This window comes from Panulirus ornatus, chromosome 2, assembly GCF_036320965.1.
Source record: "Panulirus ornatus isolate Po-2019 chromosome 2, ASM3632096v1, whole genome shotgun sequence".
Classification (NCBI taxonomy): domain Eukaryota; kingdom Metazoa; phylum Arthropoda; class Malacostraca; order Decapoda; family Palinuridae; genus Panulirus; species Panulirus ornatus.
The window spans coordinates 68,987,930-69,005,976 of NC_092225.1; the positions used below are offsets into that span (position 1 = coordinate 68,987,930).

Sequence of the window (18,047 nt, forward strand, 5' to 3'; positions counted from 1 at the left end):
ACCTAATAATAAAAAATGGTGATAAACAATGGAGTTATATCAATCATGAGTTGCAAAAAAAGGAAAATCTTTTTATTTTCATAAAGAGCTTTCATTAGTAGGATGATTAACATGGCACAGCATAGACATTAAAGTTGATACCCATTTGAAAAAGATGCAGCATAAATTTCAAAGGAAAAAAGGAGAAGTAGTGAAAGTCTTGTGTATAACGAAATGTGGCAAGGCAACAGGAGTGGATGGTTTTACAGTTGAAGTTCTTAAAACTGTGTTGTTGATTGGTTTGTTAGGATTTTCAGTCTGTGTATGGATCATGATAAAGTGCCTGAAGACTGGCAGAATGCATGTATAAAAAGAAAGGAGGGCAAAAGAGAGTGTTTGAATTAAAGAATTGTTGAGTATACTGGTTAAGCTGTATGGACAAGAGGTGATTGAGAGGGTGGCTGAAAGCACAAAGCATTAAACTGGGGAGGAAGAATACAGCTCCAGGTGAGGTATAGGAAGTGTGGATCAGATGTTTGCTTCGGAGAATATGTGTGAGATATACTTAGAGAAACAGATCTGTATACGATATTCATGGATCTGAAGAAACCATTTGATAGGGTTGATTGATATGCTTTATGGAATACATTGTGTAGGAGGAAAACTATTCAAATCAGTGAGGAGTTTTTAAAAAGAAATTAAGGCATATTGCGAGTGGGTAGAAAGGAAGGTGAGTGGTACCAGGTGAAGGTGGATCTGTAGTAGGGGTGTCTGATGTCACAATGGCTGTCACCTGTATTCCTCCTACTTATCTATACCCCATCCTTACAAATCATTTTCATACACCCTACTTTTCTCTTTCAACTGCAATTTAACTTCATCATTCCACAATCACTATCCTGTACACATTGCTCTCCTAAATACCTTCCACTCCTCTAGTTTTCTTTACTCTCATTATATTCTAAACCAGTGTGTCCCAATGTTTTTCCGCTTGCAATCCTTTTCTCAAAATACTGCAACACTCATGACCCCTTCCCCTATATTAGCCTGTTTCAGTCATTTGACACTCCCTTTTGTGAGGGGGAAGTGAAAACATGAAACAACAAAACAATGACTAATACAGAGTGTGCTGCTTCTATATCATACAATGTTGTACATTTAATTAAAGTTTATAAAACCAAGCTCATATTTTTACTCGCTGATACCCATCGTTTCATCAACTCTCCAACCTAGCTAGTGGGATGGATGGGATTGCATCTACGAAGAGAGTCTTGCTATGCATGGCTGAGTGTTTGTGAGAGCCAGTCTCATGTCATCCTCCACATCTAGTCTGTTTCTGCTCTTCATTTTGATTTGGAAAAGTGTTAATAAACACAGACTCACAATGTGGAGGCATATGGAAGGAGAAAACGAAATGCCAACACGCTGACTTCGGGATATGACTGATGCATAGCATGCCAGAACTGAGTTGGTGATCTCTCCTGGAAGAGGTCATATGCAGAAGAGATGGTGACGTGTATATGAAAAATATCCACGTCCTCTCAAAGCTTTGACCCCCCCCCCCCCCCCCCCCCCCCCCCCCCCCCCCCCCCCACCACCACCACCACCACCACCACCACCACCACCACCACCACCAGCAACCTTTGGCAGCCCCCTAGGGGATTGTGACTCCCAGGTTGGAAAACCCTGTTCTACAACTTTCTCAATCTCTTCTAGTATCTCAGTAAACAGGCATCTTTTCCAAGCTCAAAAACATTCACTACTTATTTGACACATCTATGATGTTATTTTTTCCTATACTTACCACCAAATTAAATATTCACCTCCAACAAGAAATGATCATTACTTCACATACCCTTTAAAGCCATTCCTTTAAAAATGTTCACATCCATCAAACTCTCCTGTGCATATGACAATTAGCATATTATCAGTTGCTACTGCTGATCTCTGACCCCAATCATCCACACAAACTTATGTAAGTAACTTTTCTTAAATCATGCACTTCCAATCACTCTTCATCTTTTAGCAAACAATATTACAATCTTTTCTCCATCTTCATTTACACCAAGTTACAGTTACTGCACTAGCAAATTTACAAATCAGTTCATGAATTATAAAAGCATTTCCTTTAAGATTTTGAAAAAAAACTTTATGAATACACAAGTCTGGATGGACTTCAAATAATTTGTAGTTCAGGTCATGAAGTATACAAGATTCAAAGCAACTTACCCATGGAGATTTGCACCATTTACAGGATTCCATTTGGCCCAAACATCAAAGTTTTTCCGTAATGTGCCATCTCCTGAACAAGGAACATCACATAGAACTCGATCAAATTTTATGGGCCCCACACTTCCATCTGGAATGAGAAATCATATTCTTCTCAAAAAATATAAAAGCTTATTTTCTTTTCTATTTGACTGCTGTTTCCCACATTAGCAAGGTAGCACCAGGAAACAGACAAAGAAAGACACATCCACTCACATACACACACAAACACACACACACATTTTCATTCTTTTTTTATTAGACTTTGTTGCTGTCTCCCGTGTTAGCGGGGTAGCGCAAGGAAACAGACGAAAGAATGGCCCAACCCACCCACATACACATGTATATACATACATGTCCACACACGCACATATACATACCTATACATCTCAAAGTATACATATATATACACACACAGACATATACATATATACACATGTACATAATTCATTCTGTCTGCCCTTATTCATCCCATCGCGATCCCACCACACATGAAATAACAACCCCTCCCCCCGCATGTGCGCGAAGTAGCGCTAGGAAAAGACAACAAAGGCCACATTCGTTCATACTCAGTCTCTAGCTGTCATGTATAATGCACTGAAACCACAGCTCCCTTTCCACATCCAGGCCCACAAAACTTTCCATGGTTTACCCCAGACGCTTCGCATGCCCTGGATCAAGCCAATGACAGCACGTTGACCCTGGTATACCACATCATTCCAATTCACTCTATTCCTTGCACACCTTTCATCCTCCTGCATGTTTAGGCCCCGATCGCTCAAAATCTTTTTCACTCCATCTTTCCACCTCCAATTTGGTCTCCTACTTCTCCTTGTTCCCTCCACCTCAGACACATATATCCTCTTTGTCAATCTTTCCTCACTCATTCTCTCCATTAGACCAAACCACTTCAAAACACCCTCTTCTGCGCTCTCAACCACATTCTTTTTATTACCACACATCTCTCTTACCCTTTCATTACTTACTCGATCAAACCACCTCACACCACATATTGTCCTCAAACATCTCATTTCCAGCACATCCACCCTCCTCCGCACAACTTTATCTATAGCCCACGCCTCACAAACATATAACATTGTTGGAATCACTATTTTTTCAAACATACCCATTTTTGCTTTCCGAGATAATGTTCTCGCCTTCCACACATTTTTCAACGCTCCCAGAACTTTCGCACCTTCCCCCACCCAGTGACTCACTTCCGCTTCCATGGTTCCATCTGCTGCCAAATCCACTCCCAAACTCTCTCCAAACTCTTGCAATCACCGCCCTAACAACCCCAGCCATAAATAAATTAAACAACCATGGAGACATCACGCACTCCTGCCGCAAACCAACTATTTTCAGCAGATGTAGTTTATCTTTGCAAATACTGAATCACCTTGGTGTGAGTAAGTACATGACTTTAAAACAATATTGGTGTAAAGGATGCAATTCACGCTGTAAGAAAGTGTTGAATCACCTATGTATATGTCTGTATATGTATATATATGTATATGTGCATGTGTGGACGTGCATGTATAGACATGTGTATGTGGGTGGGTTGGGCCATTCTTTCGTTTGTTTCCTTGCGCTACCTCGCTAACGCATGAGACAGTGACAAAATATAATAAATATATAAATATATATGCACATACACATACATAAACATGTGTACTGTACATACATACACAAGTACATATTCATACTCGCTAGCCTTCATCCATTCCTGATACTATACCTGCCCCAAAGGACAAAGCACAAATGCATGAAGATAAAGAAAAAAAGATAACATATATATCATCTTTTCCTCCTCCACACACAATTACTGCCCCAGTGTCAAACGCAGATATCAATGATTCTCTTTTAAGCTTACTCTTTATGATGTGATCATTAAAATCAAAGCAATAAATAAACAGGTTTACATAATGTATATTTAGGATTCTAATGACATCAGATCATATTTTCTTTATGTTAGCTGAGATGGCAAAGGTTAGCCAATGCCCAAAACAAGGCCATCTCATTAATGCTACATATCTCTTTCCATTTTCTTTCATACTTGTCCACCATATCTTGCATTAGTGAGGTAGCGCCAGGAATAAGTGAAGACAAGCTGCGTTTGCTTGCATCCATTCTCTAGCTGTCATGTGCACTGTACTAAAACACAGCCCCCTAACCACAGTCTAGACCCACAGACTTTTCCATGGTTCTCCCAGTCACTTCACATGCCCTGGTTCAGTCCACTAACAGCATGCTACCCTGTGTACCACATCATTCCAATTCATTCTATCCTGTGCATATCTTTCACCTCCCCTGCATGTTCAGGCCTTGACCATTCAAAATATCTTTCACTACATCTTTCCATCTACAGTTTGGTATCCCCCATCTTCTTTTCCCCTTAATTTCTGATATACATCCTCTTTGTCAACCTCTTCTTGCTCATTCTCTCCATATGTCCAAACCATCTCAGCACACCTCTTCATCTCTCTCAACCACATTCTTCTTGTAATCACACTTCTCCTTTACCTATTCATTACTTGCTTGATCAAACCACCTTACAACATATATCTACAGCCCATGCCTCATATCTGTACAACATTGTTGCAAATAATGTACCTTCAAACATACCTATTTTTGCCCATCCAGATAATGACCTGTCTTTTCACGGATACCTAACCCACCAAGTGACACTTCTGCTTCCATGGCTCCATTTGCTGTCATGTCCACTCCCAGGTATCTAAAGCACTTCACTTCTACCAAATCTCCATTCAAACTCTATCCCCAACAAATCTGTCCCTCTGGCCTACTAAAACAAATAACCTTGCTCTTATTCACATTCACCCCCTCTTTTTCACTCAAATCTGTCACCAGCAAACAGCAAATGACACTTCCCAAGGCTCTTGCATTTACCTTCCTCACCAGCTCCTTCATAAACAAATCAAACAACCATGGTGACATCACACACCCTTGACACAGATCAACTTTCAACAAGAACCACTTACTCTCCCCACTTCCTACTTTTAAACATGCCATATATTCTTGACAAAAATTTCTCACTTCAAATAACTTCCCTCCGACACCCTATATTCATGAGACTTTTCACAAGGCAACCCTATCTACTGCTTTTTCCAGATCCATAATGCCAAATGTAAATCCTTCTTTTTCTCTGAATATTTCTCACACACATTCTTCATAGCAACTAAAAGATCCACACATTTTCTGCCACTCCTGAAACCACAATGCTCCTTCCCAGTCTGATGATCTGTATATGCTGGTCACCACTCTCCCATAAAATTCACCAGGTACACCTAACAAACTTATGCCTCTGTAGTAAAAAAACTCACCTTTGTTCCCCTAATCTTCAGGCACCTCACCATGATCTGTATACATTGAAAGTCATAAGTAATCAACAACACAGTCATCACCTTTCTTCAGAAATTCAACTGTAGTATCATAAACTCCAGTCGCCTTGCCATATTTCATCTTATGCAAAGTTTTTACCAACTCTTCTCTCTTGATCAAACCAAAATCCACAAATCTCTCACTTTGCATACCTCCCTGGCCCAGTGATGTTGTGTGTATGTCTGAGCAAAATAAGTGCAAGACAATTTAGGAGTAAGTGTCCCATGTCTCCAGTATGGATATTGCAACTTGAGCATGTGTGGTTTTGTGATACGATGAATCTAAATTTGAAATGCTTTTGAGATGGGTGGTGTTCTGAGAACTGACGAGAAAGTGTAATTCGTATATGTCTGGGAACTGGGGTTTCGGATAGGTGTGTGCCTGGTTGGGGTGGTATTTAAGACTGTGTTGGGAGGCTAATTGTTTAGCGTTTCTTGGGTCATTTCAGCATGTATATGTTTTGTTGGGGTGTACCGGCTGATGAAGTGTGAAGCATGGGTAAGCTTCTTATTTCAATCTTGAAGTTGGTGGTTAGTTATGGAGTAGTTTAGATGGGAAGAGTCTAGAGCTCTTGGAAAGAACTGCATGCCGAGCATATTGAGGAGGGAATGTATTGAAAGAGTCATTATTTTGTGTAGGTGTTGAGCATCTGCGATTGATCAGCAGCCAGTGATTTGCAGTTTTATGTTTGCATTTGACAGGGTAGGTGACCAGGCAGTTGAGGCATGATTCAAGGTTCAGAAAATGAACAGCTTGCTGAGCATACAAAGGAATTCTTTTTCTTGTCCAAATCTGGTACAAGTAACTGTTTGGAGGGCACCAGTGTGTTGGTGTTTGTACTGAGCGGAGTGAATATTGGGTGTATCATATGTGATATCCAGCATGGTTGGAGTTCTAAAAGGGAATGGTTGACATTAAGGGTAATGGTAAGGTGTGGGTTTGATTCACATCCATCAGGGTTAAGAGTGTGACTGTCTATTTCTGTGGTGAAGCAAATATTGTTTTGAGTATAGAAGGATTTCCACAACATATTTTTTTCCAAGTGAGTTTTAGACAGGGGCCTAAGAATAAAGTCATAAGCCCATCTTCACATAGAATGTGAATATCTAAGGAATCCATGAATTATAACAAAATGTAAATACAATGTACTATCCACCTGGGTATTGGGAGGGATAGTGATGGCTGTGTGGTAAGCTAGCACTTAAGTGGTTGTCAAGATGCATTCCTCTGACCAAGGTACCTGTCTTTTCTTTCTGCTTCACCTACATGTGGACTACCAGCATTCTGTCCACAAATATAGAATCTCTACTTGTTACACAGAACACTTGACAACACAACTCACAGATTCTTCATAACTATAGATATTCCCATGTTGAGCACTATGTGTTAGCCCTACCTTTTACCAAAATGATAGGGGCAGTAGATAGAAGTAGTAGGTAGGAACATTTAGGTTGAAGCATTGGGTAGAAACATTAGGTAGAAGTAGCCAGTAAGAACATTTGGTAGGAGCTTCTGCAAACATTGTGCTAGACTTGCCCTTGGCCAGTGGCCTGTCAAGGGTGAGGCACAAAAGGGCATGAAAGAGCACTGGAGTTCACAAGTTATGGAGACTCTATCGGTGTGGCCACCCTCTTGAGGGAGTTCCAGAAAGGAACTGGGGTCAGAGATACACATAGATACATAGATACATGAAGATAGTAAACACAATGACACTATATAAAGAATGCTAAGCACATATCAAGACCAGTAGTGGTTGAAGAACATCATACAACATGACTAATTAATATCAGAAAAAACAATGCAGTGAATTATCATGGCTATTCAACTTATTCACCGATAATGTTCACCAATATCAGTAATATCCATTTAAGGGGAGTACATTTATATAAAACAACTTTTTTGCACTTGCAAACACTTTACATACCTACATCAAATTATCCCTGAAACCATAGAAACTTGAAGACCACTCATGTATTCTTAAGTTAGTTACAGTAAGACAGAGTGAATTGCATCCTCTACACCGATATTGTTTCAAAGTCATGTACTTACTCACACCTAGGTGATTCAATATTTGCAAAGATAAACTACATCTGCTGAAAACAGTCATCAAACATTCTTCTATGTCAATATTTGAAACAAAAACATTCTAATTTCAAATGTTACTATTTGGATGACAAAGTTTATAGCTGAGATACGCGGTAACCATGATTATGGTGGAAGAGATTGAAATTTTAAATGCAAGCACAGGAATCTACCTATCTGTACCTCAGCCACTTGTTCCTTCCAGGAACCACCATCAAAGGGATGGCCATGGATGTCCTTACATGCCTCCCTCATACATATATACCATTCCATGAATCCTTCCCCCATTTCTCGCTCTCTCAAGTTCTCTTCCACTCTATTTCCCTCTCACAAGTGGTCTTTCTATCACACTAACCCCTTTAATCATACATTCTCCTTGCAAACTCCTTGTCTTGCATTCTTTCAACCTGCCCAAAGTATTATGTTTCATCAGTCCTATCAATTCATTCCCAGTGATTCCCTGCCGTACCAAATCTCTCACACACTGCCTCATCACCTTCTTTATTCCATCTAGTCATACCACATGCTCCTTTTAAATAACTAATTTCCAAAGCCTGGATTCTTGATGTCTGGGACTCATCCCATATCCATGTTTCGGCTCCACTATGGCAAAACAAACTTCAATGCAATCTAAACTTCCATTACCTTTCCTTGTGTGGTGAATGTTTGGCATGAAGGCAGCATCATGATTTGTGATCATTATGGCAGGGCTCTGTAGACGTTTGGCCTGATGTGTCAACATATAACAGCGGCGATTGTCTACATCATTGGCCACTACAATCCCTTCTGGTATGGCAGCAGATACCTCATCCTCAGAACTATGTAAAAACTCTATAAGCTGGGCAGTCTTGCTTCCTGGTGCAGCACACATATCAAGTACCTTGTAGAAAAAAAAAAAAAAAAGAAAGAAAAAACTTCCATTATTGCCAAACCTAGTCATTATTCCATATCCAATGATCTACCACAGGAAGTCCCATGAAAAATATATACTATCCAAACACTATGGTAACTTAATATCTCAGAAAAGTCTTAGGTTCAGCTATACCATTTAAAAAGATTCTAAAGATTGTAATATAAGGAAGATAAATAGTTCATGTCACAGAATTTAAGTAATTACTGCACTTTATCGTATAATCTAAAAAGGATACTAAACGAACTTGAAATGAATGAGGATACATTTCAAAGGAAAAGCATGCCATATGGATCAGAATGGGTAACAAAAGCTAGGGAAAAGTAGAAGACAAAGAAACAGAAAATAAATTACTTTTTAAGAATAATTAATCATCCTTGAAGTGCAATGGAATTTCACTCTTGTACGTAAAGTGTTTTATATTCTATAAAGTGTTTTGATTTCAGGATTCTCAGCTGATGACAATATAATAAAACAATATCAAATTTTGCTTCTTATACATGCATTTTCATCATCAGCTTTCTATCTTTCAGCATGAAAGTTCTTTATAGCTCATCACTTGTAACCTAACTTGATAATACAATTTTTTCAATATGAACTTCATACTGCAGCATTTTATTCATGATAAATGTGGGTACCAAAAATTTATAAGCCTTTTCTCTCTGAAGTAGCATCCCATGAGCATGAGGAAAATGTTTGGGAAAATCAGAGTCAGGACCTTCCAATCCATAGCATTTCTCATGAAAAGCCCTGGCCTCTCTCATCCTTTGCTAATATGATCACAACAGCTTGCTCGTTTCAGGCCCACCCTCAGCCAGTCAGCATCCACCAACAGGATTACAATATCAACCTACTCATTCCCTGTCACTTATATATAACAATTTGGAGATCATGGATGTCAATGCTAAGGCAGTAATGGTATATACTAAGTTTCTTGAAAATAGAGAGGAAAGCACCATAGGGTACATCCTGCTTATGGATCACTGCTTTAAAGAAAAGGATTCTCAAAACCTACAGTTCTCTCCTCTGTTGTCTGTTCTGTAAACATGAGAGTAGACTCACATGAAATGGGAGGTTTTGCTTCTGGATGTTTTCATCATGTCTCTAAAATTTGATCTCAGGAACCTTACAATAAACTACATTAAACCTATTTTTTGAATTATATTTGTCCAAATCACTCTCTTTCTTCTTTCATACTATTCGCCATTTCCCGCATTAGCGAGGTAGCGTTAAGAACAGAGGACTGGGCCTTTGAGGGAATATCCTCACCTGGCCCCCTTCTCTGTTCCTTCTTTTGGGAAAAAAAAAAAAAAAAGGTTTAGAGAACTCTGAATGTTGATCAAATACATCAGTCCTCTCAGCAACAAATTCATACTTATATGGAAGTATGATTTGGTAAACAGAGAAGAGGTAGTAAAAGCTTTGCGGAAGATGAAAGCCGGCAAGGCAGCAGGTTTGGATGGTATTGCAGTGGAATTTATTAAGAAAGGGGGTGACTGTATTGTTGACTGGTTGGTAAGGTTATTTAATGTATGTATGACTCATGGTGAGGTGCCTGAGGATTGGCGGAATGCGTGCATAGTGCCATTGTACAAAGGCAAAGGGGATAAGAGTGAGTGCTCAAATTACAGAGGTATAAGTTTGTTGAGTATTCCTGGTAAATTATATGGGAGGGTATTGATTGAGAGGGTGAAGGCATGTACAGAGCATCAGATTGGGGAAGAGCAGTGCGGTTTCAGAAGTGGTAGAGGATGTGTGGATCAGGTGTTTGCTTTGAAGAATGTATGTGAGAAATACTTAGAAAAGCAAATGGATTTGTATGTAGCATTTATGGATCTGGAGAAGGCATATGATAGAGTTGATAGAGATGCTCTGTGGAAGGTATTAAGAATATATGGTGTGGGAGGCAAGTTGTTAGAAGCAGTGAAAAGTTTTTATCGAGGATGTAAGGCATGTGTACGTGTAGGAAGAGAGGAAAGTGATTGGTTCTCAGTGAATGTAGGTTTGCGGCAGGGGTGTGTGATGTCTCCATGGTTGTTTAATTTGTTTATGGATGGGGTTGTAAGGGAGGTAAATGCAAGAGTCCTGGAAAGAGGGGCAAGTATGAAGTCTGTTGGGGATGAGAGAGCTTGGGAAGTGAGTCAGTTGTTGTTCGCTGATGATACAGCGCTGGTGGCTGATTCATGTGAGAAACTGCAGAAGCTGGTGACTGAGTTTGGTAAAGTGTGTGGAAGAAGAAAGTTGAGAGTAAATGTGAATAAGAGCAAGGTTATTAGGTACAGTAGGGTTGAGGGTCAAGTCAATTGGGAGGTGAGTTTGAATGGAGAAAAACTGGAGGAAGTGAAGTGTTTTAGATATTTGGGAGTGGATCTGTCAGCGGATGGAACCATGGAAGCGGAAGTTGATCATAGGGTGGGGGAGGGGGCGAAAATTTTGGGAGCCTTGAAAAATGTGTGGAAGTCGAGAACATTATCTCGGAAAGCAAAAATGGGTATGTTTGAGGGAATAGTGGTTCCAACAATGTTGTATGGTTGCGAGGCGTGGGCTATGGATAGAGATGTGCGCAGGAGGATGGATGTGCTGGAAATGAGATGTTTGAGGACAATGTGTGGTGTGAGGTGGTTTGATCGAGTAAGTAACGTAAGGGTGAGAGAGATGTGTGGAAATAAAAAGAGCGTGGTTGAGAGAGCAGAAGAGGGTGTTTTGAAATGGTTTGGGCACATGGAGAGAATGAGTGAGGAGAGATTGACCAAGAGGATATATGTGTCGGAGGTGGAGGGAACGAGGAGAAGAGGGAGACCAAATTGGAGGTGGAAAGATGGAGTGAAAAAGATTTTGTGTGATCGGGGCCTGAACATGCAGGAGGGTGAAAGGAGGGCAAGAAATAGAGTGAATTGGAGTCATGTGGTATACAGGGGTTGACGTGCTGTCAGTGGATTGAAGCAAGGCATGTGAAGCGTCTGGGGTAAACCATGGAAAGCTGTGTAGGTATGTATATTTGCGTGTGTGGACGTGTGTATGTACATGTGTATGGGGGGGGGGGGTTGGGCCATTTCTTTCGTCTGTTTCCTTGCGCTACCTCGCAAACGCGGGAGACAGCGACAAAGTATAAAAAAAAAAAAAAAAAAAAAAAAAAATGGAAGCTTGTCAATATTCTAGTAAAAATCTTGCCCAAGAAGTTTTGCCTCTTCTTCATATGGAATTAGATTGTCTCAATAATACAAGTGGAGCTGCTGATCTCACAAAAGGTATAGCTATAGTCTTCTGTTGAGAGAAATTAATCCCAGTTACCTGCTCAATCAAAAATCTTATCAAAAATGTCCTAAAGTGTTTCACAGAAGCTTCAGATGATGTGCAATGGACAACCAGACCATCAACAAAGTGGGAAAGTTTAATAACCCTTTAAGTAGCATTTATAACAATACTAAGGGCAGCAATGAAGCTTGTAACACTTACCATGCTGCCCTATAGTGAACATTCTTCCTGTGGCAATTCTCTTGAATACTCACTACCAACCATCATCTTTAATTTTCTGTGTTTCAAAAACAGTTGAATAAACCTAAATAGTTTGCCTTTAAAGCCCATTTTACAGAATTGCCTTATGAAACCACATCTCCTAGTAGCACAATCTACCTTTTCTTAATCAAAGAATGGTGCCATACATCCCTGATGTTGATCTGCCTTCACTAGGAACCACTCACCCTCCCCTCTTCTTACTCACAGACATACATTAATCTCCCATCAAAAACCTCTTACTGCATTTAGTAACTTTCCATATATTCCAAACATTCACAGTACCTTACATAAGGTATCTGTTAACCCAGTAATATGATTTCTCCAAATCATAAATGCATAAATGCAACTCTCTTTCTCCAGGTATTTCTCAAAACATATTCTTCACAGCAAACACCACATCCATACATCCTCTACATCTCCCAATCAAAATTGTTCCATAGATCTGAACTATCTATTTATGTCTCTGGTGCCCATTCCCTTTGGGAACTCCTATTAAGGGGGTGACCACGGCAAAGAGTCTCCCCTTATCCCTGTCCTTAAATAGCTCCCTCACCTACGCCATTCCATAAATCATTCTATCATTTTTCTCATTCCAGTACTCTTCCACTTATTTCCCCATGTCAGAGGTGGACTTCTTCTCAAATGAACCCCTTTATTCATAAAGTCATACACTTTTCTTGCAAACTTTACCTTGGATTCTTTCCACAAGCCCAAACCAATTCAAAGAATTTCATTTCATCTTGTCTACCACTCCACAATTCATTCCCTCTGAAATTCCTGCTAAACCAAATTTCTCATACAACTCCTTACTTCTTTCTTCATTTCATCTAGTTATATCACATGCTCCTCTTAAATAGCTCACTTCTATACATTGGATTCTTGACCTGTGACTCATTTCATGTCCATGTTTTAGCTGCAGGTATAAATAACCAACTTTAATCTCTGTATCACAAATAAAAATTTTCTGTCCTCTTCAACTTTATATAAAAGTATAATGCATCCATTTTGCCACTCTTCAAACACTTCACCTGGGCTGTAGAACAGTGAAGAGCTTGACAAACCAACTGTAAAACACTGCAATCTCCTCTCCAGAGAAACTCAACTGTAATCACATCCACTCCTGCCACTTTGCCACTCTTTATCTTTTGCAAGGGTTGCTATGACCTGTCTCTTCATCACACTGCCATGGTTCTCTTACCCAGCATACCACCTCATACCAGACATATCACAGCCATCTTCCTCTAACATCCCTATGTCCCCATGTATACTCACTTTTTTTCTTTTTCACATTCTTTTGCTTTTACCAGTTTTCCATCAGCTCCCACGACTGTCATTCCCACAGGTTCTCATGTTCCCCTTATACAATTTGCCTCCTTCCTACACTTTTTCTTGTTCCTTCTTAGGTTAATTGTTAATTTCTCACTTATCTCAATTTCAGCTCTCAAATTCTTACTGTTCTCTCTTGTACTCCTAACCAATTGTACTCTTTCTCTGCACATGCTGCCTATGCCTTCCAACTCTCTTTTATCAGTGATTTAACATTCTTATTTCATCATTCACAGCCCTTTTTCAAACATCCACATCTGACATTTGCAATGCTACGTACTTCAGCTTTACATCCAAACACTACTTTGTAAATTACCTTCCAATCCTCAGGTTTCATTTTCTCTCACCTTATGCCATTCTTGAATCAATATTTTTTGGTGTCACTGCATATGGCTCACTTTTCCAAGTTTGCTTACTTTCACCAACTCTGCCACATGTATGTCATATCCACTTTTTCTGAGTTCACCAAAAAAGTTTCACACTTGCCTACACCAAAAAATGATCATACATCCCACTTAACATCTATTTCAGCATTTTCCCATTCAAAAACCTTTCCTATACAAACCAAGAAATTACAACATTATCCATTACCATCCACTGACCCCCAATCCTCTACTTAAAATACATTCTTTGACTAATATGTAAATTACCTTATGATGAGGCTGAACATCAAGAACAAGGGGGGGAATCATACTGACGGCCTCCTGACGAGAAATATTTCCAGTTTCAGTCTCAGAGATAAGAAACTGATGTAGTTGCCAATATGCTTCACTTCGGCGGATGTTGCGTCGAGTCAAATTCAACTGCCATGCAAGGTTATCAGGGTACCTACGAAGGATGGATCATCTCAGGTATCAGAATTTCAAGAACTTGGTGTTTTATTCCCAACTTTCCAAAAATACCGCAACAGTAAATTATAAGTATGATGCTGAACATGGAATGAAACTGACTAGTTGACAAATCCCTCATGTAGGCCTCATACTGATTTTGAACTACCCTGTTTTAAAGTACACTTTTAAGGTACACTTCAGACTGAAGGTTGAGCATATACCATGTGACAGGCAACCCAGCTTGGCTTGCTCTGTCCACTATTATTACAATCAAAGCAATATTTTTGTTCAAGGCTGTATCCTTTCCCATTCTAAAGCAACAATGGCCTTTTCAATCTATCTGAAGAAGAAGTGAAGTGAAAATATACACAGTTGGGAAAAGTGGACAAAATGCACTTGTGAGAACTGGTGACAGATCCTATACAGGACAAACAGAATCACAAGTGAGTTACCATGAGTTTGGTTAGTAGAAGAAGTTATTATAAGCCCAATGTGTATCCCTTCAAATATTGTGACTGTAATATCTTCAAGACAAAAATTGATGGTATTGATATTTGTGCATCCCTTAATAATAATAGAAAAATGAATCTTGTGCACAGGTGGATAACAAAATCAAACAGTGAAAAGGTTATTGATGAATGTGAGTGATCTAGAAAAGAGAACTGGGAATGGAATTAATAAAAATAGACAGTTTGTGCAGTACCATAAATATGCAGTGGCTAAATAATTTGCATTATTTACAATAACATCTAATGCATCAAAATCAACATACTGCATCTACTGAATACTGACACTCATTAAAACTATAGGAAAATGAACTCTAGAAATGTCAGCTTAAAAAATTAACATATCATACAATCAAGAAAACAAATCAAGGATACTATCATTACCACGGCAAACAGATGGGCTTCAAAGGCTTTACCGGCTCCTCTCCAGCATCAAGCTCCTCTTGTGTCAGTTCAGGAGGAACAAGCTGAGAAAGAGGGTTGAAGAAAGTCTTCTGCATGACCTGCAGCAATGCACGAGCCATGATTTTTGTCCCAGTGAGACGGAAGGCAGCAGGCAGGTTCTCCTTCATACATGTTATGAATGCATCCCACTCACCTTCTGGGACAATTTTTTGACCCTATCAAGTAAAAACAGTAAATAAGGATAAAGAATTTCCAAATTTCACTTTGTAGTACAATCTCCTATATTTGTGGACCTTATTTCATACTATTTCGTTAACGTGTACTAGCGAGAGAGATATATACATGACCTCAAGTAATTCCTCTCCATTTACTCCACACGGTCACACTATTATATGTTCATGATATAACCTATTATTTCAATGCTTTGAAATTCATGCTTCAAGGTTAAATTAAGACTTTCAATTGCTTCAAAGTAAATTCATGCATCATCAAACCACCTTACAACAAACTATTAACTATAGGTCCTCATTAACTGCTTTAAGTGACTAAAGTATCTCATAAAGAAAGAAAACTGATATGCCCATCACTAATATTAAAGCTAAAAAGAAACACTTTACAAAATATTACCTTATAGTATGTTTCAAAGTTTTTATTCTCACGAACAAGTTCTTCATAGTTGGTGGTTTGGGGCCTTTCTTTCTTGGGGCGCTGAAAGTAAAGCACACTAAATTTCAAAGTATTCAAAAAGCAGTCAACAAGTTTATGGACTAGATAATCAATGTGGCATCTACTAAGATTACTAACCATGTATACATAAAAAATGACAAAATAAGGCTACTACTACTATGAATTAAAGTCAATTCTAAGCCTGAGATAGGATATTTTCAAGCCTGAAACCTTACTTGCCCTTATCTTTCATGGAGAACACTCAAAATTTTCTGCTATACTCATGAGTGACAGTTAACACACAATCAACCATACCAGTCAAGCTTACCAAAGGCAAAAATAAGTAGCAATAGTGTCCTAGTGCGACATGTTGCTCAATCTCCCCTTCCCTCCTGTACTCTACCCCAAATAGACCCCAGAAAGTGGAGAGAACTTCAAAAACCATGAAAAATGTGGTGCTGAAAATATAAATCTTGTACAATTGTTTAAAAACCAACATAACATTGTCTAGCTTAGGTTAACAAAGCCTAATGTGAATAAATGTAACAAACTGTGGCAGTGACACATGATGGCATCTTGTCACCGGCATGTTTCAATATGTTTCAGTGAACATCACCGCAAACCCACCATATGCAATAATTAGCCTTTAGACAGTACCCAAAATCTCTCACTTCAGTAACGGTAAGCAGTGACAAAAATTAAGGTAACCTGTCAGCCTGGTTCAGCTGGCACTGGTCCCTAACAGGGTCACAAACTGATCTAAACTTACTTCAACGCGATTCTCTGCTCCTTCCTTTCTTCCAAATCTTCTCCCTTTCCTTCCCATGGTTCTGAATACGGGTGACAAAAGTCTACTTAAGACAATATTGAACTACTGTTGCTAACTTGGTCTGCAAATTTGGGTATCTGTCCGCGTGTTAATACAGTTACCTCTGCATAGTCGCTTACAATATCTTTTTCTACCTCGAGTCTGTAAATATTCTTAATCTGCTTCAAAGTACATTAATCATTTTGGGGTACATTTTGTTCGGGAATGAGAAGCAATGAAAAGAAATATTCTATATTCTTATTTACAAAAAATAGCTTTAGATATCTGAATGTTTTTATGTTAAAGATACGACTATTTGCAACACAGAGAAAGACTATATGAATTCTTATTATTTGTTTACAATGGCTGTTGTCATATCGTATCAACAAATATATCTATCATAAGATTCAAATACTTTTCTATGTCATACTGAAATATTCATACATATATATGTACGTTATAATCTATTTGAAAATATGTTAATATTGTACTTTTGGTGCCACGGTTATCAACTGTGTAATTACTACAATTACTATTTTGTCCTAGATTTACTTTTGTCTTAGAATTACTTTTTAAGTCCTAGGATTACCTTTTTGAGACAAAAGTTATTACAAAAAATGATTGAAGACTGGAAAAGTGCGATTAAGATTCCTTTATACTACGTTATCAAATTAGTCGATAACAAAGTGGCCTATAATCATGGAAAATGTAGTTGCTTAATACAACAAGTCTATAAAATTCTGATATAAACAATATCATCAATTGAAAAAAATAATTTTCTGTAGTAACTTGAGAATCATCTAATCTTCGATGACATGAAAAATGAGAGATTGCTTTGGCCCTGTATTTATACCTAGTTGCTGGGGAGTTTGTTCGCAGAGTGCGTTCGTTTCCTCCGACCAGAGATAACCACTTCCAGCAAACTCCCCTCAGCGAACAAAAGCTTTATAATTACCATAGATAATATTATCGATTACGGATGTTGTGCTATGATTTATGAAGTTTTCACAGATTCTGTTAATTTTGGCCTGCGTTTAACTGCTTCTACAATTATTTATCTCACGATGTCTTCTCAGTCCCCACCACAATCGACTTTTATTATATTCAGCAGGAAAAGTCCCTGGTGTCAATCTAATCTCGAAGATCAATTAATTTTTTCCACTGGGAGCTGACAAATTCCCTTTGTAGCCTCTGAATTCCACTGCGATACAGCCCATAACCACAGGGTGCTCAAAAACAGTAGAAGCTGACAGCTTCACTAATAAAATCAACGCTCTGTTGATTTGTTTAAATAAATTCACACGACGTATTTAATTTATATCCTCAACCGTGTCTTCGATGCCGAGGACATT

At 38.8% G+C, this 18,047-nt stretch overlaps 1 protein-coding gene across 1 annotated transcript in view; it reads right to left on the reverse strand.

The window, feature by feature from the left end:
• Positions 1 to 16,836, reverse strand: part of Nsun2 (tRNA (cytosine(34)-C(5))-methyltransferase Nsun2) — a 42,956-nt gene extending 26,120 nt beyond the window's left edge. Inside the window, exons 1-6 of the mRNA XM_071676884.1 lie at positions 16,657 to 16,836; positions 15,849 to 15,929; positions 15,201 to 15,436; positions 14,131 to 14,308; positions 8,374 to 8,608; positions 2,209 to 2,338 (exon numbers count right to left, since the gene is read on the reverse strand). Coding sequence (XP_071532985.1) covers positions 2,209 to 2,338; positions 8,374 to 8,608; positions 14,131 to 14,308; positions 15,201 to 15,436; positions 15,849 to 15,929; positions 16,657 to 16,713 — 917 coding nt within the window. The 5' untranslated portion in view covers positions 16,714 to 16,836. The remainder of the gene's footprint in view (positions 1 to 2,208; positions 2,339 to 8,373; positions 8,609 to 14,130; positions 14,309 to 15,200; positions 15,437 to 15,848; positions 15,930 to 16,656) is intronic.
• Positions 16,837 to 18,047: the final 1,211 nt, after the last annotated feature.